The sequence below is a fragment of the Petaurus breviceps genome, unplaced genomic scaffold, assembly GCF_028583685.1.
Source record: "Petaurus breviceps papuanus isolate PSGF00001 unplaced genomic scaffold, PetGlider_PUasm1.0 188, whole genome shotgun sequence".
Lineage (NCBI taxonomy): Eukaryota > Metazoa > Chordata > Mammalia > Diprotodontia > Petauridae > Petaurus > Petaurus breviceps.
Genome location: NW_027185804.1, coordinates 35559503 through 35584452, shown reverse-complemented (window position 1 = coordinate 35584452; position 24950 = coordinate 35559503). Strand labels below are relative to the sequence as shown.

Here is a 24950-nt window from a genome sequence, read left to right as displayed (position 1 = left end):
TGGTCCCCTCCCCGACCCCCAACTCAACCAACTCCAGCGGCTCCCTAGTACTTCCAAAAGCAAACACAAATCCTCTATTTGGCATTCAAGGCCCTTTAGGATCTGCTCCCCCTCCAGGCTTCTTATACCTTACCCTCACTGCCACTCTCTGTCATCCAGGGACACTGGCCTGCTGACCGCTCCTCCTGGACACTCTCTGTGGTAGGCCACCAGACTGGCCCAGCTAAAATCCTGCCTTTGAGAAGAAGCCTTTCCTGATCCCCCTTAATTCCAGTGCCTTCCCTCTAGTGACTATTTCAAATTTGTCTTGAGCTGAGCCTATTTGTCCACTGATATTTGCATGTCGTCTCCCCATTAGACTGTGAATTCCTGGAGAGCAAACGCCATCTTTCACCTTTTTGGGTGTCTCCAGTGCTGCACGGTGCTCAGCACACAGCAGGCACTAAATAAATGTTTACCAAAAGATGCACCTGATCATTGCTGGACCTCCTAACTGGGCTCCCTGCCTCAAGTCTCCCTCCACATTGGTCCAGCTGACTTGTTGATGACAAAAGAATTTTTTGTAAGCACAGATCTGACCACATCACCCCCCCATTTGGTCACCTCCAGTGGCATCTTGTTGCCTCTAATAGAGACTTCTCTGTATGGCTTTTAAACCCACACAAACAAGCCTTCTCTCTGTCCCTCACATAGACACCCCATAACTAATCTCCAGGACTTTTCACTGCTTGGCCAAGCTCCCTCAGATTCCCTGTCTTCCTGGAAGGTGCAGCCAAGGCACCATTTTATAAGAAGGCTTTCTTGATCTCCTTGTAAGTTAACCACCTTGTATTTTTCTTCTGTGCATGTATAGGTATGTATGGGTGTATGCATATGTATGTGTGCATATCTATCTGTCAACCTGATATTTAGACTATGTGTATATATGTACACATATACATATAAGCACATATATATACACACACACATACCTATGCACATGTGTGTCTGTGCTTGTTGGCTCCCTCATAAGAAGGTAAGTTCTTTGTTCTGAGAGAGTGTTTTATTCTTGTGCTCGTCTCCAGAGCCTAGCATGGTTCTAGAACACAATAGGTGCCTGTTGATTCATTTTTTTTTGAAGCTGCCTCTCCAGTAATGCCAGCAGACACAATCCTTGCCCTCTCATGGTCTAGGGAAGGAGACAACACTCAAGAAAACACGGCTTTGTATACTGACTGGCTGTCTGACGGCCCCTCAGACAAGGCACCAGCCTCAGTGGGGCCAGCACATTCTCCTCTGCCCCGTTCCACAAGGGATCATGGGGGACACCCATGCCATTCATGGGGCTTTTACAGAGACCTTACCATGGGAATGGGGGCTTCATCACAAAGAACAGGCATGTCTGAGTCCTGCTGACATTACCACTTGTAATTTCTCCTCTCGACTATAAATGACTTTCAAGATCAAAAAAAGGAAAAAGAAGGAAGAGGGTGAGGTGGGGATGGGGCCAAGGTGACGGCAGGCAGGCAATCCGTCACCAAGGAATGTATCCCTTGCTCCTTGGCAATTGCCTGGCAAACGTGACTCATCTGATCCAAAAGTCCAGAAGGAGCAAGGGAAGTGTGGGCAGGATGAGCCAGGAGCCAGGCCCTTTATACACTAGGCAGAAGGCAAGGTGGAATTACTGAGCCACCCTCCCTCTCACCAACAGCTTCAACTCCGCTTAACTCTGTCAAGGACGACAAGCCAAGCCGTGTGACAGGAAGCTCAGACATAATTGCTTTTAATTAAAACCCCTGATTTTCCCAAATACAAACTACATTTCCAACATGACAAGGTGCCACGTGCACCCATCCCAGGCTGCTGGCAGCTGCCACTTTCCTTAAACTCAAGAGACACCTGGGAGCTGATGGGTCCACGCTGTCACCCAGCCGCTGAGCCTCAGCAGGGACTCCCTCCCCTTCCCACCCACATCAGCTCCACCGGCAGAACACAGAGAGAAGAAGGGGGAGCCCCTAAGGGGAGGGCAGGACAGAGGCCCAGGCACAGTACCTTCGGGGAGATCTTCCTGCAGGTGTGGCGGCAGCTCCCCCACCGGGGTTTCCATGTCCTCTTCGACCATCTCCTCATCCAGGCTCTGCTCCTATAGGAAAAGATACAGGGGTGAGGACAGAGAGGGTGCCCGGGCTCTGGCCTGAAGTAGAGTCTGCATCGATATCACAGCACCCCCAGGACTGGAGAGAGCCGAAGAAGGGGCCTTGAGGGGCTCTGGGAGGGCTGCCTCAACCTGGCTGTAGAGCAGCCCAGAAAGAGGACGTCAGACTAGACAACCCAAAGGCACCTTCCAGCACTGGATTCTGGGATCCTGAAAAAGCAAGAGCTGAGATGATAGCAATAATCGACTCTGTGCTAAGTGCTTTACAATTATTATCTCATTTCATCCTCGAAACAACCCTAGTAAGGAAGTGTAATCATGATCTCTATTTTAAAGATGAGGAAACTGAGGCAAATAAAAGTTAAGTGACTCACCCAAGGTCACACAGCTAAAAAAAGTGTCTGAGTTTGGATTTGAACTCGGGTCTTCCTGACTCTAGGCTGAGTGCTCTATCTGCTACTCCCAGAAGCAACAGAAACCCAGGATCTAGGATTTGAACCCAGAACTCTTCCACTGGAGCCCTCAAGGGTGAGGAACCATAAGGCCGGGTGGAGGGACCACAGGATCTTAGGATGTAGATTTGAATGACACTCTAGAGGTTCTTAAACTGAGATCTGTGAACTGACTTTTAAAAAACATTTTGATAACTATTTCAATAGAACTGGTTTTCTTTGTAATCCTGTATGTTTTACTTTATGCATTTAAAAACCCTGTGCTGAGCAAGGGGCCCTAGACTGCCTGCTGCAGGGTCTGAGACACATACAAGGTGAAGAATCCCCAGCTTTAAACGGCCCCTGGCAAAACCTCCTCATTTTATAGATGATGAAAGCTAGGGCCCAGAGAGATCAAGGAACAGGGCTGGGATCTGAACCCAGGGCTCTGGGCTCCAAATCTAGGGCTCCCACCTGCTCCCTGACACCTTAGTCCTGAAGGGATCTTAGAACAGAGAACACACATTATTAGAGCTAGAAGGGCCCTTAAGAGTTCTTGTTTAACTCTCTTACTTTAAAGAAGACCCAGAGAAATCAGGCACCCTGAAAGCTCAGGTACAACTGGTGGTAAGGAAAGCACTTCACAAATGCTTCAGGACTTCTAGAGGAGGAGGATTTAAGGGGAGGTGCCTCCCTCTCCCACCTAGATAACAAACTGCTCCACTCCTTGTCGGCCAGTCAACAGACATACTAACTGTCCATCTGTCCATCACAGGAAGCTTCAGAACCTGCAGATCCCTAGGCCCCAGCAGAGCATACCCTCCATGACCTCCAGTTTGCCTCCACCCCATCCATGATAAAGTATTGGAGGTTTGTATGGCAGGAAGTGGGAGCTCTTGTTATGGGTACAAGTAGGACTAGAAACCAGGCCTCTTGCCCCCTGGTCCCTGCCCTCTACCCCCTGCCCCTTCTGCCCCCTGCCACCTGGCCCCTGTCTCCTGCCTCCTACCCCCAACCTCCTGGCCTGGTCTCTTTCCTCCACAACACATTGATCTTCCTCAGGACTGTAGTCCCTATGATGCCAATTTACAGACTGGCCCTTTGAATTGAGAAGGGCGTTAAGCTTGGAATAGTCCAATTCTAGGGATTTTTAATAAAGGCTTTCAAAAAAGTGGTGCCTAGACCCACCATGTTCCCCTCAGTTCTTGTCCACTCTCGATGCCTGACATAGAACTTGTACAGCCCATTGACTGGCTTCTTTCCTACTCATTAGATACCCTGGTTCCATGGAAGTGTGCCAGCTGGAGGGGTTAACATTCCCAGAGACTCATAAACATTTCATGAAAATATCTTCTGAGAAAACCTTAGACTGTTGATGTTGAAATTATCGCACCTGCAAATTTAATTGGAGAGTGAGAGAGAGAGAGAGAGAGAGAGAGAGAGAGAGAGAGAGAGAGAGAGCACATAATTGGTGCCTACAAATCCATGAACCTGACTTGGTTGTAAAATTGGAGATTTTGTTATCTAGAGAACTTGATAACTACTTCAATCTAAATGAGAGCAAATGGGAAAGAGGTGGGCAGGTCAAGGCTAAGAGAGGAAGAGCATGTCAGAGACATCTCCTCACCAGATCTGTCTGTCCCCTGGGAATGTGCATCCTTCCCCCTTCGTTCCAAATTACAAATAATGGTCCCCTTTTCTGCAGAGCTTTAGGGTCTGGCAAAGGCAAACTCTGTGTGTGTGTGTGTGTGTGTGTGTGTGTGTGTGTGTATGACAGACAGAGACAGAAAGAGATACAGGGGAGAGACAGAGAGAGAGAGAATGAGAGATAGAGAGAGAAAGAGAGACAGAGAGAGACAGGAGGGGAGGGAGACAGACAAAAAAACAGAGAGAGAGAGCTGTAAGTCACAGAAATGATGAGATGTTGAATTCTGCCTATGGCAAGTAGCCCACTTTAACAGGAATGTAGAGCGTGAGAATGGAGGCATGATAGACCTGGGGATATTGAGAGAGGCTGGGTAGGCAAGAAGAGTTTACATTTTATTGGAGGATATGCATAGGGAGCCAGAAAACATCCCTGGGCAGGGAAGCAACCTAAGACTTGGGTTTCCAGAACATCACTGGGCAATTGTGGAGCTTGGCTTGGAGGGGAGGAGACAAGAGGCCAGAAGGTAAGTGAGGTTGCTTCATTAGCCTTGGGGATGAGGCAGGACCGAGGGTGCCAAGGCCAACTTCAGAGGGACTCTGAGGCCAGACTAGTGTCCTTACCTTCACTAAAGGACAATTTCAGCTCTGCCACCACAGCACAATCTAGTCAATGGCATTAGACAAAGCTAGTGTTCTTTTTCTAGTTCTTACAGCCTAATGTTAGGCTGCCATGAGATCCTGGACAAGTTCTAGACACTGGGCCCAGAGCTAGTGGTGGTGATTCCTGATGCCAATGACCTCAGTTATGAACCTGGCACCCCACAGTCAGACTGTGAAGATAGGTTGTTTCCAATGCCCTTCCAACTCCCTTTTGTAGAGGCCTTCAATTTAGGATCTGGAAGGGGGTCTTAGAACAGAGAATGGCAGAGGTTGGGAGTCGTTCTAGGACAGAGAATGGCAGAACTGGGAGGGGCTTTAGAACGTGGAATATCAGAGCTGGGAGGGAACCTCAGAACAGAGGAGATCAGAGCTGGGAGGGAATTTAGAACACAGAAGACCAGAGACATAAAATATGAAATGTCAGAAAAGGGCAGGACCTTAGAATACAAAATATAAGAAATGGGGGACCTTAGAACACAGTATTGAGAATGCAAACTGTAGGAGCCAGAAGGGATGTAAGAATGCAGAATGTCAGAACCATCTAGCCCATCCTATTGCCCATTTTACAGATGAGGAAGCTGAGATCCAGAGAGATGAAGTGTCCTGCCCTCAGCTAACTTCAGCTTTCAATATCTTAACCCTAAAAAACAAAACAGAACAAAACAAACTTTAATCTCCATCTCTGCCTCTCACTAGTCAACCTTCATAAACTATTGTTAAAGCCACAAGGACAGCTTGGGGCTTCTTGCCAAAGTGGCTCCTGATTATCTAAGATACATCGCTATTTACTACCTACATGGCCCTGGGCAATTCTCTGAGGTTCCAAATTTCCCCAACCGTCCATATAGAGGCTTGGACTAGCTCTCCAAGAGCCCTTCTGCTTCTGATGGTTTATGTTCTAAGGTCCCCTCCAGCTGATGGCCTGTTCTGAGGTCATCGCCAGTCTTAGCTGATAGCCTGTTCTGAGGTCATTGCCGGTCTTAACACTGCTGTGAGATGGGTTCCGGCTTTTATATTCTGTGATCTGACAATCCTCCATCTCTGGGGGAACAAAAAGAAAAGACAGCCCCAGCTGTCTCAGCTCCCAGCTAGGAGAGCCTCTGAGAGCAGCTTGTCTAGTCCTCCAGCCTCAACCGCCCCAAGTTTAAGAAGCTGTGTGACCTTTTAGATGTGGCTCCCAGTGAGCGACTGCAGATAGAAACCAGTCTGGCATATGTGGCGACTGGCACATTTCACATCTGAATTAAAGTGCCGTCTTTAGGATTATAAATACGTTTTAAGGACCTCACATCCGGTGAGAAACAGCATCTCACTCAAGTACTCATGTGCATGGTGGTGTGTTAGCTGGGAATCCAGGGAGGCGGAGAACTTTTGGGTCCTGGCCCGAGGGCAGGAGGATAAAGCAGCCTTTTGGCCCCACCCCACTCCCAACCCCCGACCAGAATGGGGGATCTTGAGGGAGCAGTGGAGATCCAACAGACGTTCACTCAGCTGTGAAAGTCCTTTTGGGGGACAATCACTGAAGGAAGCTTTTGCCTCTGCTGCCTTTGGCTTTGAAGCATCAGTCCCATCCCAGATTTCCCTGGTCCTCAGTTTCCTTCCCTATAAAAACTAGGGGCTGGACTAAATGGTAACAAAAACCTACATCTATATAAAAATTTGCAGACAAAGCAACCCTACAGAACAGATAGTGCAGGTATTATTATTATAAGCCCCATTTTACAGACGAAGAACCAAAGACTCCAAGGGGAAAATGTGACTTCCTCAAGATTGTTATTGGTCTGTCTGTGAGTCTAATGAGCTTTCCACTAAGCCAAATGACTTCTGAGGTGGGAGGAAGGGGGCACAGTGAAAAAGGCACCAGTGATGGCATGCCCAAGAGAACTGGATCAAGAATCAGAGGATCTGGGTTCAAATCCTGGCACATTGTAGTTGTGTGACTACAGTCACAGGATGAGGATTTCCTCATCTAGATAATGGGTAGGTTGGACTGGAGACCTCTAAGGCCTCTTCTAGCTCTGACCTCAGCACAAGGAGTCAGGAGACTGGAGGCCTAGTCCCTACTCTGCCTCTCCCTAGTTCACTTTGTCTATCCATGGACAAGTCACTTTCAATCTCCTGATCTGCATCTCCAAAGCTCTGGAATGCAAGGGTTGGATGACATCACATCTGAAGCTGCTGCCATTTTGAATATCCAATGAATCTCTATGATTGACTCTAACATTGCATGACTGAGTCTGAAGGAGTGGCAGGTTCTCACCTCTCTGCCATCTTTCCTGCCTTGATCCTTACTCCCGGCTGAGGATTTCCCAGGTACATAGAAAGGTTCTGCAAGTCTCCTGGCTAGGGCCCTTGCTTGCTCCTCTCAGCACATGTGGCCTCCCAGGAGCCATCCATTTAAGAAAACTTTCTGTGAGCCTCACTGGTCTAAAATATTATCTTTTGGAGTCTAATTAGAGACCATTGCATGAAGAAAATTAGCTGCCAAGAAGCAAAATATTCCCAAGAGGGATCTGGCTTCCTAGGGTGAAACAATTGCTTTCCAGAGGTCCATTTGGAACAGTAAGTCCAAACTTCATGGTGCGGGTGGGAGAAGGGTTGTCACCTATTGAGAAGGATAGCATAATATGATGTAAAAACAAACACTGGGCTTAGACTCAAAGGACCTGAGATTGAATCCGTGTTCTGTTATTAAGTAGCCTTGATCTTGGGCAAATCCTTTAATTTCTCTGAGCCTCAGTTTCCTTATCTGTAAAATGATGGGGTTCAACTAGATAGCATTTGAAATCCTTCCAGCCCTGAGCCCATGATCCTGTGAACTCTTTCAGTGGGTCCTAGGCTTCTATATGGGATTATCCATGTGGATGAAACAGGAGATGTTTGGCCTGAAGAAGATAAGACCTACCAGGACTTGGCAGCTGTCCTCAGTATCTGAAGAGCGGCCATGAGAAGAGACATTAGAATTCTTCTGCTTGGCCTCTTAAGGTCGGAAATGGAAGCAGGGGGTGCATGTTATTGAATGGCCATGTAATAAAGTGTGTCAAAGTTAGAGATGCAGCTTTGGGTCCACGTAAAGAAAAATGTTCTAATCATCAGAACTGACCAGAAGTGGGATGGGCTCTCCCTCATGAGGGAGCAGGTTTCTCATCAGTGCAGGTGTTCAAGGGGAGGCCGAGTGCCTGACTTTGTCAGAGAGGTAGGGAGGTTGGACAAAAGATGCCCCAACGGGGGGAGGTTGGCAGAGGTGATCACCTAGGGGTCTTACGGTTGTAACTGTCCATCAATCAATAAGCTTTCAGCAATTGCTTACTCTGTGTCAGGCACTATGTGATGGGCTGGGAGCATGAAGAAAAAGCCAACAAGTCTCTGCCCTCAACAAGTTTGTTTACATCTAATGACTAGATAAGCTTCTGGCTCCTTCCCCCTCCACATTTTGCTTGAAGGACCTTTTTCCCTCTAACATTTTGTGTTCTAAGCTCAGAATCAAGAGGATTCCTCCTTCCAAGTCCTTTGCAGAGATGGGAGGAGTCCAGAGGTATGAGACCTTGCATATATCGTCAGATTTTATTGATGTATTGATCGGTTTTACTGATTTTTTTTCTCTTTAGCTAAAAATCTTTGTTATAAGTAATGGCTCTCTGGAAAGGAAGATGCAGAGGAAATTTAGGCAAAGTAATAAAAGATATCAATGAAAATTTATTTTAAAAAACATTCTATGTTCCAAAGTCTCTTCCAGTTTTAAGACCCTGTTCTGTGTTCTCAGGTTCCTTCAAGTTCTGGCATTCTGCATTGTGAAGACACTGCAAACTCTACCATCATATATTCTAAGCTCCAGTTCTAATGATCTATCCTGGCAGATCTGATAACAAGATGTCTGGATGGATACTGTTAATGTTACTGGTGCAACTCGAAGAGGACAGTCAGGAAAAGATTCTTAAACCTCAGACACTTTTAATTTTTTCTGAAGAGGGGCCTGAGGAGTCGGGTGGAGGTGGGGATCACACAATTTTCTATCTTGGCCTAAAAACTGCCCTGTTGTGCAATAATTTTGTTGGGGTCCAGCTTTGGGTTGAGAGATAGTCAAGAAGTTACTTAAACGCATCACTAGTGTCGGAAAATGCCATTGGCAAAAGCTTAAAGAAAATACAGCTCACCCCAAATCCCTATCAACCATTGCACATGGAGCCTTTCAGCAAAAATGGACTCTCTCATCCCTTGCTGTGCAGTATTAGCTCTTCAATCCTCCTGAAGAGATTGAATTTCTGAAGTCACTGCCCAATTGGACCCTTTTGGCTGGAGTTATCAACAAAGACTGGGGCCTGATGGGAAAATCCTGACAGAGCTGTAAAAGTAAGCTGCATCTTCCTATAATTAGGCACATGTTTATTTAAAAGGGGTATAATTTAACCCCAGTTTCCTGCTAGATAGATAAACACAGAGTCGAAATGTTTTTTTAAAATTTGCAGCCTTGGAAAAACAAATTCAGGTTTTGACATGAATAGGGGCCCACATGCTTCTTCTACATGACAAGACTGGTTAAACAAGTCATGAGGCAATAGGGAGCAGATCTATTCCCTTTTCTGAGCCTCAGTTTCCTGGAAGTTTTCCTAAGCAGCCCACACCATGAAGAGTTACACATAAGGGAAGCCTCATGAGGATTCCATGAAGGGAAAAAAGTGCTTCCTGGAGCAGGGGTTGAGAAATGCCTCGTTGTAACACATCCTCTGTTCATATGTCTCACCCTCAGTGCTTCACGATCCCTACCCACAGACTCTGCATGTATCTGTGGACCCCCAGGGGTTTTTTGGGGGGTGATGTTTTATGTCAACCGTTCTTACTACTTTTCTAATTGAATACCTTTTCTAAAAGCTGAAGAGTCTACTGAGTTGCTGATGGGGAATATTCTGGTAAGGGCTCAGGAACTCCCTCCTAGAAGTATACCTCTCGATGCCCATCAGCTGAGGAATGGCTGCACAAGTTGTGGTATATGAATGTGATGGAATACCATTGTTCCATAAGAAACGATGAGCAGGCGAATTTCAGAAAAACCTGGAAAGACTTACATGAACTGATGTTGAGTGAAGTGAGCAGAACCAGGAGAACATGGTACACAGTAACAGTCACACTGTGCGCTGACTAACTTCCACAGACTTGGCTCTTCCCAACAGTGCAAGGATCTAAGACAATTCTGAAAGACTCGTGATGGAAAATGCTCTCCACATCCAGAGAAAGAACTTTGGAGTCTGAATGTGGAGGGAAGCAGACTATGTTCTCTCTTTTGCTGTTGTTTCTTCTTTCTCATGGTTTCTCCCATTGGTTCTAATTCTTCTTTACAACATGGCTAATATGAAATTATGTTTAACATTATGTATATTATAGCCTGTATCAGATTGCACACCATTTTGGGGTGGGGGAGGGGGAGAGAATTTGGAACTCAAAATCTTATGGAAGTGAATGTTGAAAACCAAAACTAAATTAATTAATTAAAAAAAAAAAGAAATATACCCCTCAAGATTATGCACTGAATCCTGAGGAAAATAATCATACCTGTGAGCACCAGTCCTATGAGAGAGAATTCAAGTTGAAGCGGCTAAATCGCATACAACATAGAGCACTACACCTGGACTCAGGAAGACCTGAGTCCAAAACTAGCCTGAGACATTTACTAGCTGTGTGACCCTGTGCAAGTCACTTACGCTGTCTGCCTCAGTTTCCCCAACTGTATAATAGTGAATGAAGAATTTATTAGGCACTTACTATGTGGTAAGCACTGGGGCTATACATGGAACAGTAAAATTGTCCCTGCCCTTAAGGAGTTCACATTCTAATGGAGGAGATAATACATATTGAAAGTTTCAGGTGTAAATCAGATAGAAAAGTCCCATGTCCTTAAGATGCAGCACAAAGAAAATGTTAATGCCTCTTCTTAAATGACATTAATGTCCTACTAGCAGGGCTTGTGGGCTCAGGGTCTAGGGGAGCTGCCTGGCCTCTCCCTGAGGGGTGGGGACAGCTGCATCTACCAGGCAGGATTGCCTGCCCCGGGGCAGCCAAGGGGGCGGGCTGGCCTCTTCTCCACAGGGGTCCCTTCCCCAGATGATAACCACTAGGCCTGGGCTGACAGCAGAAATGGTGGGCGGGGTCAGGGAGGCTGCCACTCCCAGGGCTCCCAGGTCTGTCTACCTGCTGGGGGCAGCTGTTGTTGGTAGTGACAAGGAAAGTGCCCCTCCCACCCCCCACCATGATTCCCTGCTCCCAATAATGGTAGCAGGGGCTGGGCAGGAAGTAGGTCTGGTGATCTGGAAGGCCTGCTATTACCAAGGCAAACTTACCTCTAAAATAGCATTTACCTCCCAGGACTGTTCTGAGGATAAAATGAGATAATATTTGTGAAATGTCTTGCAAATTTTTAAGAGTTATCTTAATGCTAGCTATTAATTAGAGGCAGCTAGGTGGTACAGTGCACAGAGTGCTAGACCAGACATCAGGAAGACCTGAGTTCAAATCCAGCCTCAGACACTTAGCTGTGTGATTCTAGGCAAGTCACATAACCTCTATCTGCTTCATTTCTGTTGTCGTCGTCATTTGTGTTAACTCTTTGTGACTCCATCTGGGGTTTTCTTGGCAGACATACTGGAGTGGTTTGCCATTTCATTCTCCCGCTTCAATTTATTCATCTCAAAAAGGGGCTAATAAGAGTACTGTTGTGAAGATAAACTGAGATCATATTTGTAAAGCATTTTGCAAACATTAAAGTGCTAAATAAAAGCCTGCGATTATTATCGTCCCAGGGAGGGTATAATGAGGGTATAATACCTATATAAGTAAAATCAAAAGTCCAGTCCTGGTCTATGCCTCTCCTGAAAGTACTTTATAAAGTCTAACACTATGAAACATCATGGGGAGAAGCAGGAAAAAAATACAACAGGAAACCACTGAGGGAGAGATGAAAGAAATTCTGGTTGTTAATCTGACCGCGTCACTCCCCTACTCATTCCACTCCTGGGGCTCCCTATTGCTTCTAGGATCCAATACAAATTCCTCTCTTTGGCTTCCCACCTGTTCTCTACCTAGGTTTCCAGCTTAACTTGCCATTACTCCCTTTCCTGGACTCTCAGTTTGGACAAACTCATCTTCTCTCTCTTCCTTACACACAACTCTCCATCTACCCTCACTGTGTGACCCTGGACTGGCTGTCCCCCAGGTAGGGAAAGCACCTCTTCTTCACCTCCCCCTCACAGAAGGCTTCTCTTCATCACTCAACTCAAGCACCAGCTTCTCTAGGAAGCCCTTCCTAACTCCCTCAAAGAGGGAGTCATTTATTTTGTGTCTTTATATTTAATTTGTATATATACATATCTATGTATTTCTTATCTCCCCCAGTAGACTATGGGCAGCTAGGTGACACACTGGATAGAGTGCTAGGCTTGGAATTAGGAAGACTCATTTTCTGAGTTCAAATCCACCCCCAGACATTTACTAGCTCTGTGACCCTGACCCTGGTCAAGTCACTTAATCCTGTTTGCCTCAGTTTCCTTCCCTATAAAGTGAGCTGGAGAAGGAAATAACAAACTACTCTAGTATTTTTGCTAAGAAAAGCCCAAATGGGGTCCTGAGGAGTCACACATAATAGAAACAACTGAACAACAACAAAGTTTCTTGTGAGTAGGGATTGCTTAATTTTCTGCTTTGTATCCCTAGAACCTGGAACATAGTAGGTGCTTAATTAATACTGACTGACTAAACGCTTGTTGATAACAGCCAGATTATTCATCCTAGTAACAGAACAGGTTTGAAAGAAGATGAGAAGGTAAAACAGAAAGGGATAAGACTTCACAGAATCACAGAATGATTGGCATGGGAAGGAACTTTTGAGGTCACTTAGGCCAACCCAGACACGAACAAAATTCCCCTAGTCCTCGACTGGCCCTAGTTTTTCCGTCTTGGTCCAAGCAACAGCAGTGGACAGAGCTGTGAAATGAGAGGACCCCACCCACGTGACACCTTCACCTGGAAAAACAGAGGGCTAGACTCTTCCACCTCTGAGTCTATCGTTACTATGAGAGAAGCTGGTACTTTTTCCATGCTTTGGGCCCTTTAGATACTTAAAGAGAGCTATCGTTCTTTTAAATCTTTTATTTTCCAGGCTAATCCTCTCTAGTTCCTTTAAATGATCCTCATATGACCTGGTCTCTAGGTCCTTTATTATCTTTCTGGTTGTTCTCCTCGGAATGTGCTACAGATTACTGATCTCCTTAAAATGTGGTACTCAGAAGTGAACACAGGCGAATACAGTGGGATTGCTGCCCCTCTATCCCTGGATACTAGGTCTCTCTGAAAGCAGCTTAAGGACTGACTCCCTTTCTTGGCTGGCACATCTCACTTTAGATGCTTACTAAATCTGCAGTCTACTCAAACCCCCAGATTTGCTTTGACATAAACTGCTTTTGGAGCCTGATTTCCCCATCTTGAACTTCTGAAGTTTTTTTTTTTCAACTCCAATATAGAATTTTATCACACACTAATACTATTGGGCTATAAGAAATAATGAAAGGAGCAGATGCAGGCCTAGGAGACCAATTTACACAATAACAACAATGTTGCAAAGACAAACAGCTCAGAAAGACTGGGGAACTCTGATCAAGCAGAATTCCAGAGGACTGATGATGAAATATGTTGCTCACCTCCTGATAGAAGGGTGATGGATTTGAGTGCAAAGTAAGACACACACACACACACACCTTTGTCAGGGTCAATGAGGACATTTGTTTTGCTTGACCGTATGTGTTTAAACGGGTTTTGTTTTTCTTACCTTCTCATGGGGACTGGTAGGGAAGGAGAAGAGAGTTGGGAGGGGAAAAGGTGGATATTCATTTGAAATGAAATACAATTTAATTTTTTTAAGGCATGTTTTTAAATCAAAGGCAAGTTCACTGACAAAGCTGCAGAGTCCTCTCTCTGCCTTAAAAAAAATTAACCCTTCATTAGTCATGCAGCATCTCTCCCATTCTCCAGGTACTTTTGAAAAATCACGATGGTTCAGCAATCACATCTGCCAATGTTCTCTGCAGCTTGGGACGTAGCTAATGTAGACTAAGTGATTTGAATTCATAAAGGACGACAAGGTGTTCTCTTATCATCTTGCTACTTATATTGGCCATCCACTGCCTTTTAGTCATACTGTTCTGTCTTTTTCAATCGAAGATCCTTCTCCTTGGCAGATAAAACAGAAGCAAAGTGAGAGCTGAGCAGCTCCGGCCTCCTCCATCACCCTCGATAATGTTGTCATCAACGTTTCCACATTGAGGAGTACACAAGCCCCATCTTTGATCCTCTTTGTTTGCCTCACAGAGCCGGAAAAATACAAAATATTTTTTGCTTTTTGCTTTTCTGAACATCTTCAGTTCATCCTGAGCCCCTGATCCTATTCTTTTTTTTCTCTTTTTTATTTGTTTAGTTTACATCATTCATTTCCACAAGATTTTGAGTTACAAATTTTCTCCACATTTTTCCCTTACCCACTACCCCAAAAGAGTGATCCCACTGAATATCCCCTCCCCCAATCTTCTCTCTCCCATATTTTCCCCTTACCCCCTTTGAATTCCCAGTAGGGAATGATGGATCTCTATGCCCCAGTGTTTGTATATCTTATTTCCCAGTTACATGTAAAATAATAATAATAATAATAATATATTTAAACATTTGATTTTAAAACTTTGAATTCCAGATTCTTTCCCTTCCTCCCTCGTCACCTACCCTTACTGGGAAGATAAGCAATTCAATATAGCTTGTACATGTGTAGTGATGTAAAACATTTCCATAGTGGATATATTGTGAAAGACTGACTATATTTCCCTGCATCCTATTCTACCTCCCACTTGTTCTATCCTCTACTTTTATCCTGTCCCTTTTCAAAATTGGGTGCTTCCAACTTCCCTCCCCCCCCAGCCTGCCCTCCCTTCCATCATCCCGTCTCTCATCCCCTTCCCCCCTACTCTCCTGTAGAGTGACATACTCTATTTAGTGTGTATGTCAGTGTATGTCATTCCCTCCCTAAGCCAAATTCAATGAGAGTAAGGTTGACTCATTCCCTTTTGCTTTCCTGTTCTTCCCCTCAATTGTAAGTTTTCCCTTGCCTCTTCTATATGAGATAATTTACCCCATTCGGTCTCTCCCCATCTCCTCTCATTATATTCCTCTCTCATCTCTCAATTTCACCTTTTAAGTATCATCCCTTCCTATTCAATTGGTCCTGTGCCCTCTGTCTATGTATACCTGTACACATATATACACACACTCACATATGTATTCATACTCCCATATGCCCTCCTATATAGACATATGTATGTATGTATACATACATATATATATATATAAATTTCTATTCCCTTCAATTATTCTTATACTAAGGAAAGTTTCATAAATTACAATTATCATTTTTCCATATAGGAATGTAAATAGTTCAACTCTGATAAGTTCCTTATAATTTCTTTTCCCTGTTTACCTTCTCATGCTTCTTTTGCTTCTTGTATCACAATGTCAAATTTTCTATTCAACTCCATTTTTTTCATCAAGAATGCTTGAAAGTCCTCTATTTCATTGAATTACCATATTTTCCCCTGGAACATGATACTCAGTTTTGCTGGGTAGGTGATTCTTGGTTTTAATCCCAGCTCCTTTGACCTCCAGAATATCATATTCCCAGCCCTTCGATCCCTCAGTGTAGAAGCTGCCAGATCCTGGGTTATCCTGATTGTGTTTACACAATATTCAAATTGTTTCTTCTTGGCTGCTTGTAATATTTTCTCCTTGACTTTGGAACTCTGGAACCTGGCTATAATATCCCTAGGAGTTTTCTTTTTGGGATCTTTTTCAGGAGATGATTGGCAGATTCTTTCAGCCTCTATTTTGCCCTCTGGTTCTAAAACATCAGGGCAATTTTCCTTAAGAATTTCTTGAAGGATGATTTCTAGGTTCTTTTTTGATCACGGCTTTCAGTTAGTCTAATAATTTTTAAATTATCTCTCCTGAATCTATTTTTCAGGTCAGTGGTCTTTCCAATGAGATATTTCACATTGCCTTCTATTTTTTCATTTGTTTGGATCTGTTTAATAGTATCTTTTTTTTTTTTTTTTGCTTTTTGGAGGGCAATTGGGGTTGAGTGACTTGCCCAATGTCACCTGGCTAGTTTTTGTGTTGTGTCTAGGGACGGATTTGAACTCAGGTCCTCCTGACTCCAGGGCCAGTTCTCTGCTCACTGCACCACCTAGCCTCCCTGTTTAATAGTATCTTGATTTCTCAAAAAGTTCAAAAATTGCTTCCATTTGCTCCAATCTAATTCTGAAGGAATGATTCTCTTCAGTGAGCTTTTGAGATTCTTTTTCCATCTGGCAAATTAGGCTTTTTAAGGCATTCTTCTCTTCATTGGCTTTTTGAGCCTCTTTTGCCATTTGAGTTAGTCTATTTTTTGAAGTGTTATTTTCTTCAGTCAGGTGGTTGACTCTCATTTCATAATTTTCTTGCATCATTTTCATTTCTCTTCCCATTTTTTCCTCTGCTTCTCTTATTTGGTTTTCAAAATCCTTCTTAAGCTTCTCTATGGCCTGTAACCAGCTCATATTTTTCTTAGAAGCTTTTGGTGCAGGAGTTCTGACTTCACTGTCTTCCTCCTGTTCCATGCTTTGACCCTTTTTGTTCCCAAATTTTGTCCCCAAAAATCTAATGTCGGATTGCTCTGCTTTGCTTCCTTTGCTTGCTCATGTTGTCACTCAATTACTTGACTTTTGAGCTTTTTGCCACAGTAAAACTCTTCTTCCAGAGTGGGGAGCTTTGTCCCAAATAGCTTGGGTTTGCACAGCTGCTGGAGCTATTAGTTGGGTGCCCTGTCTGAAGCCTCCACATGCTCTGGCACCTGGTCACGTACCCCAGGACCTCCACCCCAGACAGCAATCCAGATCCAAGCAGGTTAGAGCAAGAGCAATTACCCCCTCAGACTGGAAACTTGGTTCCCCTACAATCTTCAGGCCAGGAGCTCTGAAGAAGCTGTGGCGGTGGCTGCACAGTTGGGGTCCTCTGCTGCTTCTCCCTCCAGGGGGTAAAGGCTAGTCCGCACTCCCAAACTCCCTGTTCCCAAAGTCCACACTTCACTGACCTTTCACTTTAGCCTTAGCATCTATGGGTTGATAATCCTGGAAACTGCCACAGCTGCTGGTGATCTGGAGTCCCTCCAGCAGGCAGCTGGTTGTGACCACCCCGAGGCTTATACCATAGGCTCACACAGGGCTGGGCTCAGCTCCCACAGGGTTGTGCTGGCCCTTTTCTCCTGGCCTGACAGACTGTCTTCAGCGGGAGGTTAGCTTCTCTCTGTCATTTTTTGGGTTCTGTAGCTCCAAAGTTTGTTTAGACTCATTTTTTACATGAATTGGAGGAGGTGGAAGCCGGAGCTGCGGGGAAGTCCTGTTTCTACTCTGCCATCTTGACTCCGCCCCCCTCCCCTGACCCTATTCTTATGGACCGTGCTGTCATCTGCCATCTCTTCAGAAAATTTAAAAAATTTAAGTTGGTGGATGAGTTCCTTGTGTATCCCCAGCCCCTTCTTTTTAGAGCTTTTCTGTGTCTACTGGATAGAATTCTTGGGAACTTTCTACCCCTTTTGCCCTGACTTCCCCATAGAGTTTTAATCCATGGAATTCTACCTACACTTCATCAGAACACTTTTGTTACTTGCTTCCCTATAACTTAGGGTTGATGTCAGAGTATTCCAGGATTTTCCTTCCCTCTCCATCAGAAACTCCAGGAGAGAGTGATCATTTCCCTCCAAGATTCTCATCACTTCCACTTGTAGCAACCAGTTCCTTATATTAGTGAGAAACATATCTAGAAGAGAATTTTATCTTGATTCTTCAGACTTTTGAAGGATGAAATTATCATTAGGTACAGGCAAGGGCAGCTAGATGGCACTGATGTGGATACAGCACAGGGTCTGGTGTCAGGAAGGCTCCTCTTCCTAAGTTCAAATCTGGCCTCAGATTAGTACTACCTGCGTGACCATGGGCAAGTCACCTCACCCTGCTTGCCTCAGTTTTTTTCACCTGTAAAATGAGCTAGAGAAGAAAACAGCAAACCCCTCCAGTGTCTTTGCCAAGAAAACCCCAAATTTGGTCACAAAAATCAGATATGACTGAAATGACTAAATAACAATAACCAGTCAAGAAATAATTGGCTTTACAGCTTTTGGCAGAAAGCAAATTATATGTGAATAAATGAAGTTGCCTATCACTACTCCACCTTGTTTTGGGGACTGGATTAAGATTTGTTTCCTGAACTTGTCTACTTCCTCTATTTGAATGTATGCATGGATGAATGAATAAACAAAAGGGGAAAAGTGACACAGTGCTTACAGGAGAGATAACACATGCCAGACAGTGGTGACCAGGGAGAGGGTATTTTGGCTTTCAAAGTTACAGGGATGGTGTATATCATAGTGGACCAAAACATTCTTTAGCATAGCAATGGCAGTATTGGTTTGAGGGTGATCCTAGAACTGGTAGATGGTGGAGGCAGAGAAGCTAGAGGATAAGAGCAAGGCAGCAAGCATGGATGGGGCCTGCCTAGATACGGCAGGTCCTCTGAGGCCCTCACTAATCAGGACATCAGGTAGAAGGTGGGGAGCTTTAAGGGCTAGGTCATCCAGGTCACTGTCTCTTTTCCAGAGGTCAAGGTGGCTGGTAAGTGGATGGCCAGGGGAGAGTCAGCCTCAACAGGGAGCTTCTGTTCTTGCCTCTACTGAGTTTTACTCAAATGTTCACCCACTGTGCTTCTCCACCTTGGTTTCTGTATTTCTTCACATGTATCTACCTCTTTTCAAGGATTTTAACATCAATTTATTGATATTTTTTTCTTTTTACATAACCTTTATTTCTCAATATATCCCTCCCCCTTCCTCCACTTAGAGTTATCTGTTATAACAAGAAATAAAAAGGGGGGAGGGGAACCAGTTCAGCAAAACTAAACAACGCATCAATAGAGTCAGACGGTGCATGTCGTTCCACATCCACCAAGTCGCTTCACGCCAACCTACCTCAAACTTGCGAGTTGTTTCCATAAGGTATATGAACCCACAGAGGTGGACTAATGGACTGAGAGTTGGATTCAGAGTCAGGGAGACCTGAGTTCAAGTTTTAACTTGGATATAAACTGACTGTGAGGCCCTGGGCAAGTCACTCATCATGTCAGGGCCCAGTAAGAGCAATAAAGACTCTAAGTTTCCAAGCAGTTGTTGATCTGCATTGGGAGAAGGAGCTTCCTCAAAGGGAAGTCCCTATACCAATGAAATCCAAGATCCAGATAAAGAATAATCCCTCCTCTGCCCCAGTAGCCACAACCTAGTTGAGGTTTCATTTTAGATCTGTCCCCTTGGGCTGGGCTCTCTATTACTCCTCGCTCATCACCCATATTTTGCACGTTTGTGTGTAGGTCATGGGTGTTACTGCTGACCCATCCTTTGATGTCTGTACTTCTTTCTGCACTGTAGTAGTCTCTATGGTCTGTAGGTTGCTGGATATCTCTGTCAGTTTTCTCCCTTGCTTCCCCTTTTCAGCTTGAAGAACTTTTGGTTAGATTGGCAATGCTCTAAGTACATTCATTCTTATTAGACTTTGTTAGATGTGCTTCATCTCTGGCCAAGGGTGGGTCATTTCTATAGTCTAAGCTATGTAAATGCCAACCCTGTTCCAGATTGGACATTATCTTCTAACTCTGTGGTGCACTTTTGTTTCTGAAGCCCTTGAATTCAGCTGGCAGTGTTCATAAGGACACCACCCATGTTTCTCTAGCCCTAGACTTGAAATCTTTGACCAGGCTTACTAGATTTATCATGGAAATACTGTTTTTGTCCGTGTGAATCAGCAGACAGTAGTTACCTGTTTTTTGTAAATGTTCGGAGATTCTCTGTTGTGCTCTGGACACACCAACCAACAAGACAGTCAACCAGTCTTTCTATAAGTCACCTCAGGACCCCTTGGCCCAGAGTCACCAACCACCACTATGGACCCTCACTGGAAAGTTCTCCTTTGGTAACACCTCTTGATCTACTAGCCCCTGTAGGAGCCAGAGAAGCTCTTTGTTCTTTATAAGGTTCATTCCCTTCTTCCATGGAACAGCCCTGATAACATGGCATGTGGACAGGTTTCCTTGGACCCTACCTTCTCTTCTAGGAAGGTGACCAGCCTGCACTTTGTGCACAGATCACAATCACTGGGCTTCCTAGTCTAACTCTCTGCCTGAACAGGAATTTCCTCTACAACATGTCAAGTCAACAAGCATTTATTGAACACCAACTATTTCCCAGGCATTGTACTAAACACGGGGGGTACAGAGAAAGGCAAAAGACAGCTCCTGCTCTCAAGGAGCTCACAGTCGAGGAGGAGAGACAGACGATGCGCAAACACCTTTGTACAAACACTCTTTACACAGGAGGCACCAGGATTGAGGAGGGCTGGGATAGGCTTCTGGAGAAGGTGGGACATCAGCTGAGGCTGGAAGGAGGCCAGGGAAGCCAGACGGGGGAGACGAGGAGGGAGAGAGCTCCAGGCTTAGGGGGCAGCCAGGGAAAGTACCTTGAGATGGGAGACAGAGTGTCATGTATGAGGACCATGGAAAAATGGGATCAAAGTCACTGGATTACAGGGTGTGTACGGGGTGGGGTGGGAAGTATAAGTAGAAGACCAGAAAGGCAGGGGGCAAGTTATGAAGGAATCTGCATGTCAGAGTTTTATATTGGATCCTGGAGGCAATAGGGAACCACTAAGATCTACTGAACAGGAGGAATATGGTCAAACTTGTGCTTTGGGGAGATCAATTTGACAGTCAAGTGGAGGATAGACCAGAGCAGGGGGAAACTAAAGGCAGAGACCAACCAGCAGTTGTTCAGGCATTAGGTGATGCAGGCTGCACGACAGTGCCGGCAATGTTAGGACAAAGGTATTACAAAGAAATGACAGCATTTGGCAACTGATTGAATATGGGGGGGGGTGAGAGAGAATGGGGAGTCCAGGATGACAGCTAGGTTGCATGACCCCATAGTAACAGGAAAGTGAGGAAGAGGGGAGGGCTCATGGTAATGGAAAAGATAATCAGCTCAGTCTGGGACGTGTTGAGTTTAAGACATCTAAGAGACATTCTGTTCAAAATGTCCAAAAGGAAGTGGGAAATGTGAGATGGAGGCCAGCAGAGAACTTAGGGCAGGATAAGGGATGAGCAGATTTGAGAATCATCAGCACAGGTTAGTACTGATTCCATGGGTGCTGATGAGATCACCAAGGGAAATAGTCTAGAGAGAGAAGAGAAGAGGGTCCAGGGCACAGCCTTGGGGGATACTCACTATTAGCAAGTACAACCAGGATGAAGATGCAGCAAAAGAGACTGAGAAGGGCTGGTCTGACAGGTAGGAGGGGAACCAGGAGAGAGCTGTGTTACAAAAACCAAGGGAGAAGAGAGAATCTAAGAAGAAAGGGTGGTTAGAATCTCCCACAAACAAGTTTTCTGTACTCTGCTTGAGGGCCAGAAGGCAGTAACACCGGAAAACCTCAACCCGAAACCCACTTAAGTTGAAATTGGATGGCACAGCTGATAGAGCGCTGGGCCTGGAGTCGGGAAGACCTGAAGGCCAAACCTGCCTCAGATACTCTGTCTGTGGGACTCTGTGACAGGCACCAACTCCCTGCTTCAGTCTCCTCATCTGTAACATGGAGATAAGAACAGTACCTTCTTATCAGAGTTGTAGGGAGATTCAAATGAGCCAACATGAAAACAAAAATATTTTGCATACATTAATGTTATTTCCCTGCTAGCTATTGCAATTATTATTATCACAAGGAACTGAAAATAAAATACAGATACTAAGGGCTGGCTGGCTGTGCACATGGGACCTTTTCTACTTCAAAGCCCACACTATTTAAGCCTCAGTTTCCTCATTTGTCAAATGGGGGTAATAATACTTGTGCTTTCAATCTCATTGTGTTGTTTTGACGAGAGTACTCTATAAACCTTAAAATGTTACAGAAATGTGAGTTGTTGCTAATCAAACCAGGAACATGTTTCCCTTTCATCTTCCTGCTGCAATATGGTCATCTCTATGCCTCACATCTCCCAGTGCTAGGAAGATATCTGTTTGTCTCGAGGACTGATAGAATATCTCAAAAGAAAGTAGCAATGAGTTTCTGTTCCACAAATAATCACCTGGAAAAAGAAGACTGCTTTCTACCAAAAAAGATCCAGGTAAAGAAGAAGGAGGACTAGGTTTGGAGTCAGAGATATTGAATTTGAATCATAACTTAGGTATAGATTGATGAGATGATCACTGATATCCCTTATCCTGGGATTTTGTTACTCTGGGATACTCACCAGTTCTGGGACTTGGAGTAAGTTACTCCCCCATTCATGCTAGTGCTGAAGGGACCTTAGAAAAATAGAACAAAGAATGTCAGAGCCAGAAGGGACCTTAGAAATTTGATGAAATTATAATTTTCTATTTAACCAGCAGGTGTACTGCTGAGTAAGTAAGATACACTCTGTTAATACTTCTGTAGTTCTCAGAGTGTTGACTCTATCCTATTAGCTTCACCCCTTGGACAGTGAGGCGGTGTGGGGAGAGTCCTTAGTTTAAGAGTGTAGTGTCTGTGTGTATTTATTAATTACATCTGTGGCTCACAGTGTCTCTGACCCCTTCTGGTATTTCCTAGTTATCAGTGGGCTTCAATCACATACAAATTATGTTATAATGTAGTCAATCACACAAGCATGGCCTTGCTATATGTAGTTTTGTCTATACACATTACAACAATCATCACTGAGACCCAAGCAACCTCAAACCAGTCTTGAGGCACACCCTCCAACCAGGCTGAGGCCTTAGATTGTCCAGGCACAGGGACAGGGAACAGGGCCAGTGTCCTTGGCTGGATCCCATACTGGGATATCCATCATTGCTCTTCCGTATTCTAGGGCTGGCGGGTGCATGGTATGTGCTCAGTCTTTACTCTGCTCCATATCTATGATAATGAGGGGTGGGACCTCTGCCACACTTAACTGATTCTCTCAGTTTAGGGCCCAAGGGAAATACGCATCAGCATCTACCCACCATCATGCAATGACATCTTCTACAACCGTGCTCCTTCCCCAGTTCACACACCAGCCTAGCCACTCCCCCTCTTCTGTTCTCAGTCTCCGTAGAAAAAGCTCCATGGTCATGATCCTTCAGCTTTCTCCAAAGCTTTAAGGGCAAGGTCAACCTTACTTGGACAACCCATTCATATTCTTGCCTTCTCCTGGTCTCCAACAAGAAGGAAGTTGCATATACAGATGAAGAAAGTGATACTGAGAAAGATTAAGATACACAGCTAGCAAGAAGCTAACATGTTGGGTTTTCAAAACCTAGTTGTTTGTCTTCAAGTCTACGGGTCTCCTCACTATAAGGATTACACACCAAATCTTCTGATTCCTGTTCTGAGGAAGCTAGATGGACTTAGAGCTCATGAAGTCCAGACTCCTGCCCCACGGAGTCCTTTCCTTCGCCCCCTTCTTCCAACAAGAGCCTGGCCCCATTTTGTGCCCATTGTTCAAGCTGATGTGGATTCACGGGGCCTTCAATCTCTCCATGTTCATGTACTTCCAGTTTCCCTCTCTAGTCTCATGTTACTCCTTCATGTACTCTACAGTCTGACCAAGCTTATTTTGTTGTTCCTTACCCATGATTTTAACCTTTCATCTCCATGGGGGATACATTTGCATGGGCTGCACAAACAGCTTGGCTAAAGTTCCACTTTTATTTAGGCTTTTCTTGATCACAGCTTCCCAGCTGCCAGTGACTCCTTCCAAAAATTACCTTGCATTAATTTTGTAAAAATGTATTTATATACATTCTGCCCCCCCCAAGTGGAATGCAAGCTCCCTGAGGGCAGGAACTATTTCAAATTTGTATTTACATTATCAGCACCTGGCATAGAGCTTAACTGTTGTTCAGTTATTTCAGTTGTGTCTGACTCTTTGTGATCCCATTTGGAATTTTCTTGGCAAAGACACTGGAGTGGCTTGCCATTTCCTTTTCCAGCTCAATTTATAATCAAGGAAACTGAGGCAAACAGGATTAAGTGACTTGCTCAAGGTCACACAGCTAGTAAGGGTCTTAGGCCAGATTTGAACTCATGAAGAAGAGTCTTCCTGACTCCAGGCTCAGCATTCTATCCAGTGTTATCACCTAGTTGCCCCCCGCACATAGCAGACACTTAATAAATGCCTACTGACAGACTGATAGATGTAGGAACCTACAGGATCTTCCCTGGAGAGACAGCAGCTCAGGAGTCAAGGTGCATTCTCCTCTCCTCTGTGTCTCTGGCCCTGGCTAAGCCACAGTGCTAGCATTTATGTATTCTGCAGCATATTTGGTGAAAATCAGGAGATAGACTGAGGAAATCAAGAGCAGATTTATGCTAAGCCAAGTTCTCAACACATCAGGAATTTTCTATGCATAAAGGAAGCCTAGAGGAAGTCAAAATTCATTGCACTAGATCTATTTTCTATCCATTCTGAGGATGTTTCAGGAATGCCGAGGGCTGGCAGAAGACAGAAATTAAGATTCAGCTGTGTACATGAAATTCTTTAAGACATGTTTGGGGAATCAGGATGAAATCAACCCAGAGACAAAATCATCTGAGAAGTCACCAATAAGCTTGCTTGGGAGGTCTTGCCTAAAGTGCTCTGGACACACACAGTGAACGAATGGAAACAGGCCTTCTGAAACTAAACAGAAAGAGACCCCTAGAGGTTCTCTCCAAAACACAGAGAAGCCACAGAGATGGAAAACAGAGCTCCTCCCGACCTCACACCAAAAGCTGCTGGCACCCAACTCTCCAGTGGCTTATCACAGAATACTGTCTTTAGACTGTTAGAGGTGTTTGTGTCTTACTCCTGCTAGACTAGAAGCTTCATGGGAGAAGAGAACTCTTATTCATGCTCATTTTTTCCCTTCCCTAGCACAAGACTTGGAAAATATTGGATGCTCAGTTTTCTTGGTGCAGTAGAAG

General features: G+C 44.7%; 1 protein-coding gene across 5 annotated transcripts in view; it reads right to left on the bottom strand.

The window, feature by feature from the left end:
• Positions 1-24950, bottom strand: part of LOC138163863 (transmembrane protein 263-like) — a 384530-nt gene that overhangs the window by 326562 nt on the left and 33018 nt on the right. For 4 of the 5 annotated variants that reach the window (XM_069091486.1, XM_069091483.1, XM_069091485.1 and 1 more), the window contains exon 2: positions 2032-2122. In XM_069091486.1, coding sequence (XP_068947587.1) covers positions 2032-2122 — 91 coding nt within the window. Of the gene's footprint in view, positions 1-2031; positions 2123-22275; positions 22331-24950 lie in introns of all 5 variants that reach the window. The other variant, XM_069091487.1, reaches the window with a different exon arrangement.